Source organism: Blennius ocellaris (assembly GCF_963422515.1).
Source record: "Blennius ocellaris genome assembly, chromosome: 19".
NCBI lineage: Eukaryota > Metazoa > Chordata > Actinopteri > Blenniiformes > Blenniidae > Blennius > Blennius ocellaris.
In genome coordinates this window covers 19,600,143-19,620,635 of record NC_137668.1, presented here as the reverse complement: position 1 = coordinate 19,620,635, position 20,493 = coordinate 19,600,143, and the positions used below count along the sequence as shown (strand labels likewise).

The window sequence follows — 20,493 nt, the reverse complement described above, 5'->3', positions numbered from 1 at the left end:
ATCAAACAGAGGCATACCAATACAAGGAGTAGTAGTAGATAGTAGTTACAGCATCAACTTGAAGTGTTTTACATTTGTACCATCTGGCTAATTCACACTGTGATTACTGCTTCATCAGCAGAGAGGAGAAAACACACTAAATAAAAGTAAAAGTCTCTTATGGTCTTGCATTTCATTTTATCTGCATTACATCATTAATTACTAAGATTTTTACTAAAACATAAAACAGTAACAGTCCCAATGCTGTGTGGTATGTTCCTCATATTGTTTTTCCTGTTATCTGATGAATTGTCAGTTTCATCCCCCGAAGGTATTCACACAGCATGGCACCTGTTTTCTATATATATATATATATATTTTTTTTTTTTTTTAACACATTACAGAGCACATTTCCACTAGTGTGACTTTCTCGTGATACTTTGCAGTAGAAACAGTCCATTTAAGCTCATGAAAAGTCTTTTTTAATTTGCCCTGATAATATATGAGACATCAAAGTGGGTAAGGAGGTCTGTCAACTGGGTGGGGCTCTGTTCTACTTCAGGCTTTTTAAGAAACCTGAACCCTGTATGGAACACGTCAGTGCAAAAAAACAAAGAACAAGGCAACTCGGCAGGTGGTCAGGGCTTCAAAAAAAAAAAAAAAAAAAAAGACAATGTGAAGCTCACCTGGTCCCGAGTTGGGGATGGAGGGCGTAGGCACGGCAATGGGAATGCCAATCCCGCTGCTGCCGCTGTTCTCCCGGCTGCTGCTGCCCCCGCTGCTGCCACTGAGAAAAGGAGAGAGAAAGAGGACATCTTTTTTAATTCAGGGCAACCTGCTTCGGCTGCACAAGCAGGCAAATGCTGCAGATGTGCTGCTCATTTTTTGGCTCATGGCCTATTTGGAAACATCGAGCTGCAAAACTCCACGTTTCCATTGTCCCGTGAGGTAATACTCCACGTACTCGTGTTGATTGATTCAGCGTGTTGACTTTTTAACACCGGGCTGCAGCGTGACACACCCAAGTGAGCAAGACGTGAGTCACTCTAATGAAAGAGGAGCTCAACACAAAGTTAATACTGGGGGAATAGAGCGGACACTGGTACAAACTACCCAAAAATATCTTATTCAGATTCTTTCGTTTCTCCCCAAACACTGCTTCACAGTCATCATCACACACTGGTTTTCCTTCCTTTTAGTCTCAGATGAACAGATGAAATAGACAAAAAAATATTTTTAATGGCTTTTTTTGTGCATCATGGGTTTTCGCCGCGAGGAAGAGACTCTTTGACAGAGCCTGAACCACACTGCATGTCCACTAAAATCTCATACTATGCATGCATGTAATTCTTATATAAAGTCTAATTCCCACTTATAATCAACCTTATATTATCCCATTATTCTTAAATAACTTCCGTTCTTAAAATATGTGATTTGAATTCTGTTTGACATGTTTATTAGGCTTAAACTCCACTGATTATTATTATTTCTTTTCAAATTTAAAAGATAAAAAAAAAGATCTTACTGGGAAAAAAAAACCCTGACCTCTACGTTTTTGTTACCATTTGAAAACCACTCTTTCATTACATGAATATAGATTGAACTACGACTGACCAATACATTCCAAGTAAAATATAACTGCTGTCTAATTTGTTACTTGATAATATTATGCATGCATAGGTCCTGTGTAAGATCATAAAATCTCATCGTATTAAAAATGTGTGGAAAAACTTCAGTGAGTGAATAGAGGTGAAAAATAAAAACGTTGTTAGCACCTCAAAAGAGCATTATTTTCAAAGTTATTGGCATTTTTTTCCTTTTCATTCACAAAAACAACAGTTCTTAATAATAATTATCAATACAACAGTTACACTCTTGTTTTTCATTCATTTGCTGTGTCCATGATGGTGGCGTGTCTCTTTTTTGTCCATTTTCCCCCATTTTGTAGTCTAACCATGGGAGTCAGTATTTCTCTTCTTTAGTCTGTACTACTTCCTGGTTATGGCTTCTTTTTTTTTTTTTACTGGCTGAAAATAACATTTTGAGAAGTCATATTTCATCCACAGCTGTATGTTATAAGTGATATGGAAGCATCTCATTAAACAAAACATATAACCAACAGCAGTTTTTCTTGTTAAAGGATCACATTAGTCTTATTGGCAGTATTGGATTAGTTCTTGCAGCCCTGCCCCAGACTCCGAGGATATAGGACACGTGAAGCATCGTGCATGTCAGCTCTGCAGTGGCCTGTGTGTGTGACCTTAGGGCTTGTCGATCAATTGCCTGGCCAACTAACCCCCCCCCCCCCCCCCCCCCCCCCCCCGTCATGCTTTCCCTTTCGTGGCCTTGATCCTCATTTCTGCGCCAGCTCCTCCACCTCTCCCTTTTTCTGCCCCTTTCATCCTCCCTACATCTCACCCCTAACCGCCCCTCGACCTCTTTCTCTCATCTCTTCAGCGTCTGTAAAGTCATTCCCCAGCCGTCTCCCTGACCCATCACCAGCTTCCCCCCACCCCTCCATCACACTGAAGCCCTGCCTGTTCACTCACTCACTCTCCTTTCCCCACCTCCCCCACGTGGCTTTATCCCCTTTCCCCATCATCCCCCTCTCTCCTCCTCTCTGATCCCCGTCAGTGAAGCCTCGGGGCTCTCCAGGCACAATCAGCGGGGTTTACCCCTCTGAAGGACGGCGGTGGCGGCAGCGGGAATAACGGCTAAACAACATCAAGTCAGCCCCCTTTTGAAGTGAGCGTCGCACTTCAGCCCCCCCTCCCTCTGCATCTTTTGGATTTATCCATTCTAATCCCTGTATAACTTACCCATTCCTTCACTAACCCATTTATCTCTTCCCTGGCTTTTGCTGTCTCCATCCTGCCCTCCTTTGTTTCAAAACACTTTGAAATAAAAGCACTCGGTTCGTCTGTACCACCTCCTCTCCTGCCTCCATCGCTCTGGCTCTACTTAATATAGGTGACTGTTTATAAATCAGCCGTCTGGTGACACACAGCTCGTCTTCAAAAAGTTCCAGCACAGTTGCTCCAAGATAACAAAAATCCCTGGAGTAAACAAAAAAAAACAAAAAGCAGCGTCTGTATAAATGAACAATGTCTGAACCAGTGCGCACAATCCAAGTGTGTGCTGAAGCTTTGTGGCTGGAGGAAATATAGACTTGCAAAGTGACCCTGAGCATTATCTAATGCAAAAGCTCCCTATTAGCAAAGCCTGGAGATTGTTATCATGGATATATAAAAAAAAAAAAAAGAGGTGTTACACTGAGGAGAAACATATTTTCATCACCGAGTTTCATCTTAAATGTATTCAAAAGTAAAATTACTGCATAAACTACATGTTCATAATATTGTAGGAACATAATGGTGATATGTTAAATACAGCTTGTAAATGTTAAATAGGAGTACAAATATCATATACTCCCTTATACTCCCTCAATGTATTGAGCTCAATGAGCTCAATACATTCATTGAGCTCAGTTTTGCTTTTTCTGAATTATCGAGAGATAATTTGTACCAAACTAAAACAGTTGTCAGTTATTGTCATACTTACAATAAAAATTGTATAAATAATGAAATCAGAGGCATTTTGATGCACCTCGCAACTACAAATCCACAAGCCTATTTACATCCGGTTTCGTTGAGACGGTTAAAGCATAAACTCGCATTGGCTGTGTTGAATTTTGTTTTGTGAGCAGGAATACGTGGTAAGTTAAAGTTCGCGTGAGCTTCCTTTCCCACAGAAACAAAGCAGTATAATATGAGGTTGCGTGCAGCAGGAGCACACAGACACCCATATTGAATTCAGGCCTGAGTCGAGGATGGCAGAGACGAATGAGCTGAATAAGCGCAGTTGACTCCGAGCCAGTGTAATCAAATAGTGATGCCACAGCAATATCAGCTGAGGTGGAAAGAGCCCGAGTCCGAGGACAGCGTCAGTTTGTTAAAGGGACATCGGAGCAGCTACCACTCGTACGTCAGTGACCGTGTTGCCAGATGCTATGCACTGTGGTTTGGGCTGTACTATTTCCAACCAAATGAGAGCCAGAAGTTGCATTTTAAGGAAACCAGCACTGTGTGAGCAGCTGCATGCAAACAATGCAAAACATGAGCGGGAAAGCAAAATCTGGCATGGGGAGGAAATAAAAAAAAAAAAACAATCTATGCAATATTTATGAGCATCACAGTCAGCATAACAGGCTTTTTAGGTAATGAGACGACTTCACCCCCTCGTGACTCAAATTTGATGAAAGCGTGTCCCGCTTCCCACGTGTACAGTTCTGGGGAAATACATGAGAGCTGTCTTCAAGAGTTTTCTCACTGTAGTTAACTTCTTCTTCTTCTTTTTTTTTTTTTGGAAACAGCACTTTAAACCTGAGGCTTTTACAGATATTAATATGAGAGTGTTTCAGGCTGCGGTGAGAAGCGCTCTTGTCAGACAAATGTTGGATTTAAAGCTGAAGGAGGAGAGGAGTGAAAGAGCTGCAAGCTGGGAGCCAAATGACGGGATTAGGAGTTTTTGACCCGGAGGGGACCGGGTTTTTTTTATTAAAGATGTTTTACACATTACTCAACCCTTCACTGCATGTTTAGTGCGAAGTTTAGAGCAGAAGCCAGAGACTGAATTACAACCCTGTATAAAAACAGAGGGAGACAATGTATTAGGTGCTAACGACAATTATTCCAACCAGATGACTGGTACCACCGAGTCCTCAACATCATACAGTATTCTGGTGACGAGAGAGGAGACTTAGATGTATTAACATCTACATTCCTGTCTTGCTTTCCTTTGTGTCGTTTGCACGTTTTCCATGTTGGATGGTTTTCTGACAGTTTGGTGTGTACAAAAATATACATGTGACATATGTTAAATGAAGTGTTTCTAATTCCAGATTTTTAAGGACCAAAATTTGTCTAAGATTGTGTATTATTTCTATCTTTCAGTTCCCACTTTCAGTGAGTTTGGTCCTCCACATACTGCTCTCCCTTTATAACTATTTTGAGATCATCTTCTTATTGTCCCTGCATGTTTTTTTTTTTGCTTAGAGACTTTGGGGTCGTACTTTAATGAACATGTGCCAACAAAAAATATACTGCATTCATTTAATCACTAAAAAACTGTATTGACTGATAAATGGGTGATTTACCGTTCCTTCATTCAGTTAATAGTGATGTTGCAGTGACACAAATATGCATGAAAACAAACCAAAAAAAAAATCATCAATCGATCCTCCACTCAAACAAATCATTAGTAATGCAGTAATCTTGAGGGGAACTGTAATGACTATAGACTATACGATGATGTGTATGCCATATGAAGTTTTGAAAAAAAAAAACAGCCTAACAGATGTGGTTCAGAGTTACGCGTGTGACATCCTGAGTGGGTACAGGATAGAAATTAAAGGGTTATTGAGAATTCTTATGACCCAAAATGGCCGATCCACAGATGACCCTGGGTGAATGTGCATCTACACATAAGTATGGTGTGTTGATCAGGTCTTGAACTTAGAGCCATTGTATTGCATTGTATTTTTAAACATTAGTCATAGTTACACAATAAACATCTATCAGATAAAGTGACTGTTGAATATCTTATCTTTTTGATCATGTACCTGTGTGTGCGTTGCCTCTGGTTGAGCGACGCCGTGCGCCCGGGGCTGTGCTGCTGGCCGTGCTGGCTGCCTATTCGAGCGGGGCTGGTCATGTAGTCATTGGGTACAGTGGGCGGCTTCACTGGCTCCAGGGTCTTGTAGGGCGTGTTGCGTCTGCAGCGGAACACGGAAACGACACCGACTCAATATGGAAAGCCGTCACAACGGAGTGCAAATCCCTCAAACTGTGGCAGAGAGTTCACTGGGGCGTTGTAAATCCCATCACTTTACCCAGCAGGATGCAGACTGCAGGCGAGAACATCACAGTTTATCCTTAGAATTTACATCTGATTAGTGTGTGGGACTGCTGCTGTGCATCAGTTGATGACGGCTGTCATTAAATGACACTAAAGTTCACAGACTTGCTTTTGCCCCAACACTGATATCAAGTTAAATAAAACCTAATATTTAAACTAATAATTAAAACTCACAAAGCGTACATTCAACATACATTTAATACAGATGCTGGCTCCATTATACATCGTCACCTGTAAAGATTATCTGAAGCATGTGGTTTGAGTGAATTTGAGCTGCAGCACTGAGGCATATGAAGAAGCATAGCAGTTCCACTTTAAATGAAAAACGAACATAAATCCATACGCTACGCAGCTAACCTGCATGCTCAATACTCGTCTGTTCATTTAGCGTTTGATAATAAGGGGATTAGTCGTCCTTTCTTGCTGACTAAAACAGAAATCTTACCCAAGCGTGCCACGCCCCGACATCGGCGGGCTGGGCGGCTTCTGCGTTGGTGGATTGGTCCTCGATAGAGTTCCTGCTCGGACTGCCTGATTGTTTCCATGCTGCTGTGGTAAAAGGAATTTAAAAAAACAAGTGTTATTACTTCAGGCAAGGTGGGTGATTAGTACTAGTGAAACAACTAAAATCAAATGTTACAGGCTGCCCAGATGAAAAGTATTCAGCTGCACAGATGAGCTTTTGTCACTATTTGAGGAGTTACATAATTTCCGCGCCGCCTCGTGTTTGGACGCAATCGCAAGTTTGAAACCTCTGGATTTTCAATCAGGCTTCCTGCAGAACACTTGTGTCCCAACAGGCACATACATATAAAACAAAAACAACAAAAAGTCAAACATTACAAGACCCTTGCACAGCAGTAAAAACAGTTATTGCTGATATGGTATCTGGGAAGCCTGTAAATACGAATTTACACTGTAATTGCTGTACAGTGCAAAAGCTTTAGGCATGATGGCAAAATGTTGCAAAGTGAGGACAATCTCAAGAGCAAAGTTGGTGAAATTAAATTTTTTAATCACTTAACACGGTGAATGAACAGAAGTGAAACCAGTATTGACTGTGATTTGCACTCCTCATCAATCTTTTTCAATAAACTTGCAGTTTATTTCGAAGTGATCTTCTGTGGATGGAGGCAGACTCAAATTCTTCCTCCTTTTCATGTAATTCCAAACAGATTTACATATTTAAGACTCTCCCCATTACTCCCAGAATCACCGATTCCTCTTTACATCCTAAGATAGCACTTGATGACATCAGCAGTTGAGATTATTATACTCTGCTGCAGAGCTACTAAGTAATCAAGCACACTGTTTTCTTGCTGGTATGACATGACGGACGAGCAACATTTCTTCCAGGCGTGCCTAAAACTTTTGCACATGCAAGAATATAAAACATTTAGAGACTATTAACTACAGAACATGAAAAGCGAGTGACAACATGAAGACGCAGCTGGTACACAGGCAGGGACGGGGAGGTTCTTCACTACAGGAGGGACGACAGAATCGTTAAATGGGAAATGGCATTAGAGCTGACAGTAACAATAATCACATGTAGAGGAGTTTTCACTGCGCATGGGGGTGTGGAAGAAATCTATCAATTATATATTGGAAAGAAATGGGTCATGTGACTACTCTGACTTACCTTGGCTTTTAGCCACTTAGTGTGGGCGAAGGAGAAAAAAAAAAAGAAGACAAGGGAGAGAGAGAGAGAAATGTCAAAAGGGCCACATCCGAACAGATAAGCAGGAGCCAAAGTGCGAGCAAGTCGGAGAGAGAACGATCCCTCGCTGTATTTACGCTGAGTAAATATTTAGCAAGACCTGGGTCGGTCAGGAGTTACCAGAGCATGTTACCAGAAACAGAGCCACACCCAGGACCAGGGAGAGACTGAGCGGGGAGTGTTTGGGATCTCGCGGCAGAGCCGGCAGGCTGAGCGTAAAGCCGGTTTGATCTGATCAGAGGGTGTGAAACTGAAGGATGCAACAGGGACAAGATCCAACACTCAGAAAATAAGGGGTGATTATGACCCCCACGCCTCCGATATGTTGCCGGCTGAAGTCGGGGAGAATACAGAGCCGGTGTGGCGGCAGGTTTGATCTGCAGTTTGACAACTCGCGAGTCAAGTGGCTCATCTATAATGCAGCTTCCCCAGCGGCCTCTGCAGAAAGCATTGCAGCATCACAAGACCACAAGAGCAAGAACGAGAGGGAGAGAGCATGAAGCCAAGAGCAAATTCGTGGCACAGGTCAGTGTGGAGCCACCGTTGCCTCTGTAAAAGAAAAAAAAAAAGAAAAGAAAAAAACACCTTGAGTGCAGCTGTGACTGATAAATTTCCCGTTCACATTTCACCCCCTCCCTGGGTTATCACGGCCAGATTCCATTTGCACATCTAGGTCATGCAAGAAATGCCAAAGCCTACGACTTCCTCGTGCCTTATCACTTCAGGAAAAAAATGCTGTACGCGTTCTGCGGCGCAAACCAGACTGCCGGGTGTGGAAATGCTTTAGTAACATCAAAGTTGAAATTCAAACAGGTTCAGATTGAGGTTATTGAGTTCCATCAAAGATTTAGCATGAAAAAGAAAATCTACAGCAGAGCAGTATGTCCTCTACGTCAAAGTCATTTCTTTCATGACTCGGTTTTCACAAAAGCTGCTGCAAGTTATTGTCAATGCAGCAAAACCTTTATTACTAGAAGTTAAAATATCCCAAAACACTGTAAATCAAAAGTCAATCCCCTCATTATTGACATTTCAATGAGGAACATACTCTTCATACTTTTTCCATTATGACTTTAGGCAAAAACTACAAGAAAAAAATTGTTTATATTGTCACTTATTTTATAAATATAGCTGTGTTCAAGAGTGAACTTCTGGGATTGATGAAGTGTTGTTTTCCTGGTAAATTTCTGAGAAATCCAAATTAGATGGAAAAATAGCAACATAACCAGATTGAGGCATTTTCTCCTTTCTCTTTCTTCCCAGGACACGAGGTATTACTTATTAAGCTTTTGTGTATTAGTTTGTCCACCACTGTTTGGCTTTCCTATCATATTAAATAAGCAAGAGATCAGAGAAGTGGTCGATGGACTACATGCTGATTAAGCTTGTGTGATACTACTGAACACTCCTTTAATGGGATAAAAAACATAAAATACCAAATGAAAAGGTGAAATGAAATGAAATTAATACGTGAGATGAGGCCATTTTAAGTTTTAAAAGCCTTAATTAGTCAAAAAAGAAATTACAAGTAATTAGAACGAGAAGCCGGAGCACTGATGAAATTGGCGAGATAAACAATCAGCCTGTCGACCACAACAGGCAGCTCTATTTAAGTTCTTCTAATTGATCCAGCCAATGCTAAAACTAACAATTAGCTCAGGGAGATCCACAGAGAGAGATAGCAGCTCTGAAACTATTTTCAATAAAGAAACAATTAACAAGCTAACAGAAAAATTCATCAACCGTCTCCGCACCAGTAATTTCATTATAGTAATCGGCTAAATTTGCATTTTTGCATTGCATTGGGTTTGGAAAATACAAAAAAAATGTCTGTATGCCTTTATGAAACAAAAGAAAAATAGAAACAGTTTGACCACTTTCTGTCCAGGTTTCCGTCATTATTCACATCTCAATGGGCCTTCTCCAATTACACATTAATTATTTTGATTTTGTTGATGCAAGCTAAAAAAAAATGGATTATTTAATAATCTCTTGTACTAACAGACATGGACAAGCACTCTTGAAGGCTGAAATATAACTTGAAACACCTGAAATCTCATTGCCTGGATCCCTGAAAGCACCTCTGACTAGATTAAGCATCAGCTGAGAAGAATAAATCCCATCTCTTGCATTAACGCGTAAAAGCATCACGTCATTGTCAGAAGGCCCTGAGATGTGGGAACATCCTGATCTGTCAGTTGTGAGCTTCCATTTAGCACTAATACGACACTGATTCCAGATAAGAATCTGATTCCAGACTCTCACCTTTTCTGTCTCCTCAGCTACTTATTCCCGCAAATAACACACACTTCTATTCAATAATGCATGGCAGCACTACACGACATGATGTTTCTTAAGGTATTTACCAAGACGAACATGGTTGGATCATGAAACCACTTAAAAGTGCACGGATGCACAGGCTTCCCAGTAAACTACAACCAGTCAACGTAATTTAAAGTCCCATTTAGGTATCGATCCTGATCAGTAAGTAAAACCGTGGCTGTAGACCCTCCATACAAGCCCAGCATCTGACAGCAGCCATCACAGCATCCTATATATATTAATATGGTGTATTGATGTTGATTATTGATCGGCTCTTTGGCCTGTGACATGCACAGATGATAGAAAGTGAGTGATGTAGGGCTGCTGCGGCAAAGCACGCGTGTGTGTGTGTGTGTGTGTGTGTGTGTGTGTGTGTGTGTGTGTGTGTGTGTGTGTGTGTGTGTGTGTGTGTGTGTGTGTGTGTGTGTGTGTGTGTGTGTGCTTTCCCCCTTTGTCTCTTCTCCAACTAAATGCAGCTCATAAAAGATATTTTAAAAAGGAGAGAATCCACAGAGATTAGGCACAGTGTAGTACGTGATGTTCTTAAAATAGACCCATCAAACGGTCTTAAATCAGCCGTGAAGCGCGATGGTTTCAGTAATTGGAATTTTTTTTGGTGTGTTTGCGTGTGCAATGATGTAGCACTCTCTTACACCATTGCACAACTCTCTGATTTAGTTTCACACTGAAAGCTTCAGGTGGATTAAAAAAAAAAAGGAGGCATCTGTGCAGTTCTTCGTAGCAGCTGACTACAGCTTTCAGTTATATTCGTTTGCCAGCTGTGGCTCAAGTGGTTTTTAGCCCAAAAACTATAAAAAGCAACAGTTACAATTCGATTTCTCCAAGATAAAATTTAGTTTGTAAATAAGCTGTGAAACTGTGTATATGATTTGAGACAAGAAACTTGTAGAATGTCTTCTACAAAGCAATTTTTAAAAAATATGTCTCAAAATGAAATGGAAAATCATGACACTGAAAGCTTGTTTTGAAATAACATGTGACTAGAGTGGCCTTATTGTATTAATAGAAATGTAGATGAAATTAACTATGGTTCCTGAATGGAGCTAATATAAAGACCAAAAACAGTTATTTTAAGTACCAGTTGTCTCTGTAGTATTTATGTACATGCACATGTATATATTTTCCCCTGAAAGTCTCTGAATTTGAGTATTTATGCTCAGCTAACAGCCTCCTGCCTCGAGCTTCCAATTAACAACGAGTGTTGATCTGCTTTCATCGGGAACAGTGAAACATAATATTCATAATAATTGGTTAAGACTCAGTCCCTGTGGTAAGAATCACACATCCCATTAAACATGGCGGAGAGGATCGAGGTAATTCCCTACAGAGTGAATAGAAAGTGGCACAATGGCTTTTCTTCCTGTCCCACAAATGCCTGTAACACTACGGCACGGTAATGGTGGGCCTCTAATCCAATCTGTGTGACAGCTGCGATTGATTGGCTGATTGATGGGCTCGAGCACAAGGATAGAAATCACACATAAAAAAACAAAAACAAATGCCGGTGGCGGTCAGGAAATGATGCCGCTGCTGGGGTAACTCGGTGACCCCTAAAAGCCAGCCCTGATGGCAGAGAGGCAGCAGGTTTCTACTTTGTTTATCACATCAAAAAGCTTCTGTCGTACCTTTCAGATTGCACTAATGGTATCATAATCTACAAATCTCATCTGGACAGCGTCGGCCCGAGTTAAAAAAAAAAAAAAACATCTCACAAGCATGTTTCTCTTCACTACAGTCTAAGAATAGAGCGGTTTTCTGAAAGCTATATGATGTAATCACTTTTACAGTTCATCACCACCCCCGGCCGATTCCCACCAACCCATACTGAAACATATTCCTGGAGGGTCGGGAGCTGGGGGTGGGGGCTTTCTGAAGATGAAAGCAACAGAGATGGAGGACGAGCGGGAAAGCAAGTCCAAGTAGGAGAGAGTAAAGAAAGAAGAAGATGGGGGGGGGTACCTCTGGCAAGAGAGCAAAGAAGAGGAGGAGGAGGAGGAGGAGGAGGAGGAAGAGATCAGATATCAGATCGAGAACAAGGAAGTGGGAAAACAGCGCAGTGTAGAGGAGCACTACTGTGAAGCAGATCTGAAGAAGTTGGAAATAGTTCAAATGAATAAATCCGGGATCCTGCTCACCTTAACTCCGTGGCCAACATCGTCCAGTACATTGTAGTCGATGGGCTTCCTGATGTACCTCACCGGCCGCTCCATGTTCGCCGGCGCTATGATCTTATGAGTCCTCGCCGTGTTTTTGTTGGTGGTCAGGATCCCGATCTCTCGCCGGGCCACCTTCTCTTTATGGATGTCCACCGTCTGTCGGGGATGACAGGAGGGAAGACGGTGAGAAAAACGCGTACGAGGACCCATGGGGCCTCTGGGACAGGATATAGTTGTCATACAGCAGCTTAAGAAGGTTTTAATTAAATCACCAGGCTGTACTTTTCATCACTGGGGACTTAATGCTTTTACAACAACCCAGAGCATGCTAATAAAATCGATGGCGGTATAAACCAGGTCCCACACAGAATAATGATGACCAAAGCATAAGAGTGTGATCGTTTGGGTCCAATTAATGAACCAAAAAGTAGCTGTAACAGAATTCAGATAACTATGGAAGAAAACACAAGACTTTTCCATGTACGATACAGACAGGTAAAGTGCAAGTTAAGTGGTGTTAAAGACGAGGCATTAATAATTTAGACTAAAATCAAGCCCCTCTGTCATATTCTGACAAATTTCTGTTTTCAGCATCTCTCATTAACTTCTGTAGGCAACAAATTAATTATTTATGCTCCAGACTGTTTTCTTACCGAGATTGTACCAACGTGTGAAAAACTAGCCAGTCCTTTTCATGAGCAGCACGAAGCCATACTTATTTCAGAAGATTATCAAATGTGGATTTTGCAAAGGAAAAAGTTTGAAATGTAATGATCTTAAAAACTCCAGTACAGTTAGCATGACTTCAGTCATCACAGCTAACTTTATTATTGTGTTGTGAAAATGCTCTGTGGCTTATCAGCTCCACTTAGTTGTTTTTTCTGTTTAGCATAGATGTTAGCAACTAAGCCTCATACATGCTACATTCATTATTTATACATATTGTCTTATTGTTTTTGTACACTTTGCTTCAGGGATTACTACATTTTGATTGCTCATAAAAAGACAAATAAGCAGGAATAAAAATGGGAAAAAATAACATGAATGAGTAAACTGTGAAAACAAGGGTCAATTGAAACATACATAAGAGGTTTCAATCCAAAACCGGGACATTTGTTATTGAAACCAATACAGAAGTTATGGCCCTTCAGTACAGGAGTGTTACTTTCTTGCTGCCGATAAGCCGCTGCTTTTCAACGAAGTTTCTTTCTGCACTTAACGGACAACAAATCAGACCAAGGAAGAAGACGGGGAAAATATCTGGAACTCGACCTCATGGCATGTTTCCACTGACCCAACAAGTCTTTAGCTTCATGCTGTGAGCCTGCTGCAGAGTTCACTTCAAGTAGATCATTTATTTTAAACACCAGTCAAACCATTTTAATGACATCTACATTTCAAAATGATAGCACCATTAATTTCCAGTGTTACTCTCCTCAGCGTTATGAGTATTTCATTCATTACCAAGGAGGCGTTCCTTCATTTGGAACGGTATGAATGATCTATAAAGTCCAACATTTTGTGAGCATGAGGACTTCATGTTGTTTGCCACGAGTCTTCCATAAAATGTGACCAAGTGCAGCTTCAATCACGACAAATGACAGAACGGGCCAAACAGGGGAAACCTCCCAATGAGCCCAGGAGCAGCTGCCCTTCCTCTGGGAGATGAAAGGCCGCAATGTCTGCGGCGCTCGCTCTCGGAGAGGGGAAGGAGTCAGCGGTCAGCGCCAACAAGAGATTCCTTTCATGCCGCGGAGACCGGGAGCCGCACTCTCAATTCTGTACTGTTTCAATTGAATGGCCGACTCAGCCTTCAAGTGTCACTCGGCCCAGAGTTGTGGGAAGTGAAAAACACTCTGTCATCTCTGTACAACATTGAATCTAAAATTAAATTGTGACATTTTAATGTGACACAGGCGTGAGAGCCGGTGTATCTATGGGGACTTGATGCCGAGCAGATTGTTTCTGGACACAGTACAGTAAAAGTAGATTGTTCGAAATTAAAGTGGGGATAAAAAAAAATATGGAGGAATCAATATTTCATAACAGGCAAAGTTCCTCATACATAATTGCTCCCAGAGAGACTTCCCTTACAAAGGGGAAACATCCGTTCTGTTCCAATGCCCTGTACTGTCAGTTTGAATTAAGAGAGATGACAGAGAGTCGACTACAGTCGTCTTTTTTAACCTGTGCTGGGCTTCCAGAACACGAGAGGCTCCTAAAATTAAAAAATACAGCACTGCAAAGGTCCAACTTTAACCAAAACTAATGAACAATTCATTTTTGGGCACATAAGCTTCAGTGTTATATTAATTTGCGCCAACGGCTTGACTCCACAGAACCCCTCAGAAATTATTCCCAAATCACGAACTGTCATGTATCGTGATCATCTGGAAACAACTGGGCCAAAATCAAATCAGTCCTTTCGGCTTTTACTTGCGGGGAAAGTTCTGGGGCTCAGTGATTGGCTGGATGGAGCCAGACATGACAAAGGAGCAAAGCACAAGGAGGAGGAGGGGAATGGCTTTAACCTCATTTCACCTCATTATCGCCGCGGCTTAGTGACCTCCACTCGCTGTAAATAAGAGCGAGATCATAGGCGTGGGACGTCGTTACAGAGCGCCGCAGGGGTGGCGTTTTTTTTGTCGGCCTACCCGGAGGTCATCAGGCCTCATCGGAAAGCCAACAGCATTATTACTTTGGTTGTGGGGTTGTTGAAGGTTTATGAGGCTTGCACAACTTCTTCACTGAACATCGGCTTTATTTCTGGTGCCTGTACACAATATTTGGGTCAAAAATGCAGAAAAGAACTATAACAAAGTTAGTTGACTTCCAACGTGCTTCCAATTCCAATTTTGGTTTATCCTTCCATCTTCTGCAATAATATGCCCCGTCTTTTCCTGGAAAAACTTGTCAGAACATTTCCAGAATGGAAAGTCAAGATTTAGAGTTACGTAGTACATCTGCTTGCCTGTATAGTCAAGTTTCGCCACAAGTCAGTTTAGAATCATACCTTTTTTTATGTTCTATAACAAAATTTTTATATAACGTGAAAAATAAAATTGTCTTAAAAAAAACACAAAATGTAATGAAAAGTTCACAAAAAATTTATTTTCCTTTTGAGAATGGTGGAAGGCCATTGGAAGAAATAAATAAAACATCACAAAAACATGAATATCACTTCGACATACTGGATCAGTGATTTCCCACATTTTCTCCAAAGAAACCTTCTAGATGATTATTCCACTGTACCAGATAAATAACGTCAGTTTTAATTGCAAGTTCAACTGTTATAAGTAAATATCAATGACCAGTCATTTTGATTTAAAAAATGTTTGTACAAATATTTCTACTACCATGTACAAAATAATTGTGATACAAGATGAAGTATTCTGTGTAATAAATAATACTGACGAGGTAATTTGGCAAACAACCGACAGTTTCCTTTGACCTATAAAGATGTTCTATGTTATTTTCTAATGCAAACTTAAAAAAAATGTTTAACACCTGTGGGAGGACTAATTCTGTTCACACATGGTTTTTGGCTATGAAGACTGACAACTAACTGGAAATACAAATAAAATGTGGGCTTATTTCCTTCTTTTAAAATATGGATCTCTATTATGAGATACTCTGGGGAAGTGGGTACTGAGACGGAACGCAAAAAAGTTTCTGCTTCAACCACAGAAACTTTTTTTCCCCCAAACAAGAGAGCTGCTGCCCTGACCTTATCGGAGAAGATGGTGGACAATAATCATCGCAGCTGGCAGGGAGGAAGCGAGTACAAGTTCATCTCTTCCTGTATGTCAAGAAAATAGCCCCTGCAGTAGACTGATGTTACACAAGCGCTGACAGGAGTGTAATTCTGAAACCACCTTCTCTCGCAAACTTCCACACACAGCAAGAGACTTGCACCCCATCGAGAGCGCTCAGCTAATCCTCTGACTGGGGTCCGGAGAACATTAAATGGAGCTGCGGGGAAAAAAGGGGGGGGAAAAATGCAAAAAAGGTCCAAGTAGAAAAGCCTATTCTGCCTCAGACCAAGCAGGGGGGCTTCAATCTGAGCGATGGCTACTTAATAGCCCATTCCGTCGACTTGAGTGCCAACACTGTCACTGAAAAGTGTTTACTTGATCCCAATGGTCCATCTGCCGGGTGGAAAGAAGCAGGACTCTGAATGCATCTTGACGAAATGAAAAGTGGATGATTCAGAGAGGCTCTCAGCCACTGTCTTTCCTCAGAACACATAGAGTTTTTTTGGATGTGGTGTTTAGCTTATCCATCAGCTACAGGCTTTTAGGATTTAAAAAGTGCCCCCACTTCTGCCTGCCTTCCTTTAATCTGCAACTGCTTTATTTTCATTGAACTCATCGCCTCCTTTATTCTCCACTTCTTCCTCAGCAGCCTTTTATTTCCGCCTTTAGTCTGTGATTCTTCTCCAAATCCTCCCACATTCATAGCAGAGTCAATCACCGTTGACAAAGTGTGACCACCTCTGTCAAATACTGGAAACACTGCCAACACCTTCATCGTCATCCACATCTTGCCTTCAGACAGAGGAGAATGATTCAAGACGCACTTTTGAGAGATTTTTCTCACATTCTGGGACCAGAGTGAGTCAGCACTGTGAGATTCTTGTATGTGTCGTTAGTGGCAACAAGTGGCATAATATTTGTGTTTTTCTTTTTTTTTTTTTATACCAGATCGCTGAATTAGATGTGAAGATCTTGTCAGCCCGAAAGGCACCAAACGTTTGGCTATTTTCAGTGTCTTAACTTCAACAGTCAGGAATCTACTGGCGTCACGTCTCAGTGAAACACAGCTTGGATATGATTGGCAACATGACCCAAGAGGCAACAGCTAAAGGTTTCTGCAAAGGGAGACAGCGACGGGGTTTCTTCAATCGTTTGTTTGATTTCAGGAAAACTAAAAACCAAAACAAATAACCCACTGGGTAGTTCAAGATGTTTGTCAAATGCAAAATGAGTTTTATTCAACTGATTTGACTAAAGTGTGTCCTTTGGTACTTTCAGGGAGCTGACTGGATTAAAAGTACTGAAAAAACTGGATATCATAGAAAATAAATGCTGTGACGTTCACATCACCTTCCATAGAAACGTCCCTCATTTCCAATGAATAATCTAGTCATTTATAAAACTTTTGCCCTTAATAGTTTCAGAATGTTTTCCTGTCTCTTCCACCGTTTTCATGTCTGCAATTAAATCTATAGTCCTTGAACATATAGTCCTTATTTTATTTATATTTTTGTGAATCGACACGTATGTTCGATGAGAACCTTTGTCCTGCTACAGCAAACAGGTATTGGAAAAAAGATCAAATTCAATGTTATTTTTACATTTTCTTACTTCTTTTTAAATGTGTTGCAAGTATAAAGACATGAATACTGTAGTGCATGTATGAGATTGAATGGACTCTTGAAAAAGTTTGGAATATCGTCATTGCAGAGTTGATATAAAAACTGAGTGCGAGAGCACAGGGAATAACTCAAGCTGTTTGGAGTCAAGCAAGGGTCGCATATTGATTTCTTTATATTTTAACATATTACATATTACATATTTTAACTGTTGATTCAGTTTGTCTTTTGTTAATTGTGGGTTAAAAAACAACAACATTCCATTCTAGGACTTGCCTACATGTTTCCTGTACATAGATTTGAGCTGTGAGCTGCGATATTACAACTAATAAATAAACAATCATTTATTGTTAGGTTTTTTTTGTCCTTGGCCAGTTCTGTAAAATAGATGTATAATCAAGATTTATTCAAATACAATGTTCCTTTGTGTGAATCAATCAATGATTATAGATATCTTTTAGGAGACATCATTTATTCACTCTTAGCTAAGAATATACAATTACCAGTTTACTTTCTTGTCTTATGGCCAATAAAACCTGAAACAACAAACGGGGATTATTGAATGATGCACAATCTTATACGAGCTATTTCATAGAAAACACTACAATTGACGTAGATATAAAAACTGAAGATAATCACTGCCAAAATCTTTTTGCATCTCGCCTTTCTGCCATAGATACCTTTCTTTTCTATACATTTAGAACTGGTCAGAATGATGTCAAGCGTCCCTTTTGCATTTTCTTCAAGACCATTATGTTTGACAGCTGTAATTTTTTTTTTTTGTCCCTAGTTCTAGTTCATTTCTGTCGCCAAGACATCGGGAGACCCCGCTCACGCGAGGACAATGAATCAATTCTAAGGTTGAGTGAATCTGAAAGACTCACTAAAAGCGGACTTGAAAAAACACTCCATGGCTGCGCAATAATAATCCACCGAGTAGTCCGAAAGAATAGCGACGCAGAAAACACATAATGGTCTCTTATCGGAGTCGACCCCCCCAACTTTCTTAAAACCTACTTTCCGAGAAACAGCATTGTCTTATTCAGGCCATCGCGACACACTGCTCAGACGTGGAGGACGGGGGGGGGGGGGGTCAAGCTCGGACCACTTGGGAAACAGGTCACACACTGACTGAATGCGTCCACACGGCATCAGCGAGGGGGCATAAATCTCTCGGCCTGGTGTCACGGCCAATCAAAAAGCCCGAGGTGGAATTTCGGAGGCTTGCGCAAACGCAACATGACAACCCTCCTCCGGATAAACACGCAGTGTTTTGGAGAGTGAGGTAAGTAGCGACAGACAGCAGAGGAGAAAAAGAAAAGAAAAAATAAGAAGAAAAAGAAAAAAGCCTCATCTGTGGGGTTTGATATGAAATTGAGGCAGCTGGTTTCACTTCACTGCATGCAGAGTAAAAAAAAGAAAACAGCCCTTTCAGCGCTTTGGGAGATCGGCCGGCGGGATGATCTTGTCTATAAAATGCCAGCAGTGCACAAACAGAGAGACAAACACACACACAAAAAAAAAAAAACTAACGACAGCACAGATCCTGTAGGCGTAGTGGCAGCTTACACACTGCGCTGGGAAAAGCCTACAACTGGACGAACACACCCTACATACCAGAGTGTTTATGTACACGTGTGGCTCACCAGCTCAAACACATGAGCTAATATTAAATGACAGAGTTCAGTTAGAGAAAACGATTATCACATTTTTATATGCTAAAAAGGTATTCTATTAAACAGATGAGTTATTTTACGTCTTGTTCCTCTGAGATGAGGGAGGACATAAACTATTTTCTCTGCCATGATTATGAAATAACTGGTTGAATGAAAGCTAAGCTAAGGATGGCTCGTGTCCACAGCAGTACATGAAATGGACATTCGAGTTTTGTGGGATTACAAGTAATGTGTTGAACACATTTGAACCTCGATCTCAGGCTTACTGGGGATTGAAGCTTTTTCACAGCAGCCAACAGGTGAAGCCAGCAAAACAAGGACATTGGGCTTTTTTTTTGGGGGGGGGGGGGTTCCTTGACATGAATTGCTCCTTCTTGGCAAGGCCCTGCCTCACACTCGCACTGTAACCCACGGTCAACCCCTGGGAGCCGCTTTGAACAATTTGCGCTGCTAAGTGCGCCCCAGAAGTTATTTAATGACCGAGCGCAGCGAGTGTTGAAGTCTTTTTCTGCTCCGCCCACCTTCTCTCGGCCTGCAGAGTCAGATTCCACGAGAGTCGTTTCCAGCATTGCTTAAAATACCCTCGAGACAGAAGAGTCAGATAAAATGTGGAAATACGGGCTGGTAAAGAGTCTGAATCAGGCCATGCCATTGACAAGTTTGGTTGCCGTGATGCATGATCTTAGATACTGGAGTGGGCTTGCACAGACTGTTAACTAAAAGAAAAATGAAAGAAAGCCAAAAACATATATATTTATCCACATTTGGATTATAGAGTACCCCACCAATTCTGGCCGTAGCAATTTTACAATAAATTACAGTTTCTGAAGTTTAATTACATTGGGCACATAATACTTTACATTACTATTTAACTTAAGACCATTACACTGCTGGTATCTGCATGTTGAGAGTGTTTATCAACAGTTTTGATGCTGCTGCTCCAGAAGGATGAACATCCAGATTATAGAGCATCTTCCTACACCACAGCTAAGGGCAGATTAATTAAAACAGGTCTAAATGGTTTCCAGGCACCAGTGGTATACTGGTGTGCGGTTAAAGTGAAATTGAAGCATAACCACAGGAGAGACCAAAGATATTGGAGTCAGACAAACATATCGCTACAGAGGCCTCAATTATTATCTGGCCACATTGGTTTCTGTGCATTAAAGTTATTGCTGGAGTCGTTTTGAAAGCACTACATATTTCATAAAGTTGAGATATCTCAAATACGTAATAATCATGTGTTTGTTTATATTGTTTGGCTTTTTTCATTCATATTATAAATTTGAACACCGGCCTTGAATACGTCTTCATTTTGAACAAAATTGG

The 20,493-nt window shown here is 41.0% G+C and overlaps 1 protein-coding gene across 9 annotated transcripts in view; it reads right to left on the bottom strand.

Moving 5' to 3' along the window:
* Window positions 1-20,493, bottom strand: part of abi1a (abl-interactor 1a) — a 48,442-nt gene that overhangs the window by 8,009 nt on the left and 19,940 nt on the right. For 5 of the 9 annotated variants that reach the window (XM_080514932.1, XM_080514934.1, XM_080514937.1 and 2 more), the window contains exons 3-6: window positions 12,094-12,270; window positions 6,341-6,444; window positions 5,600-5,752; window positions 666-766 (exon numbers count right to left, since the gene is read on the bottom strand). In XM_080514932.1, coding sequence (XP_080371058.1) covers window positions 666-766; window positions 5,600-5,752; window positions 6,341-6,444; window positions 12,094-12,270 — 535 coding nt within the window. The remainder of the gene's footprint in view (window positions 1-665; window positions 767-5,599; window positions 5,753-6,340; window positions 6,445-12,093; window positions 12,271-20,493) is intronic. The other 4 variants (XM_080514933.1, XM_080514940.1, XM_080514936.1 and 1 more) reach the window with 1 other exon arrangement.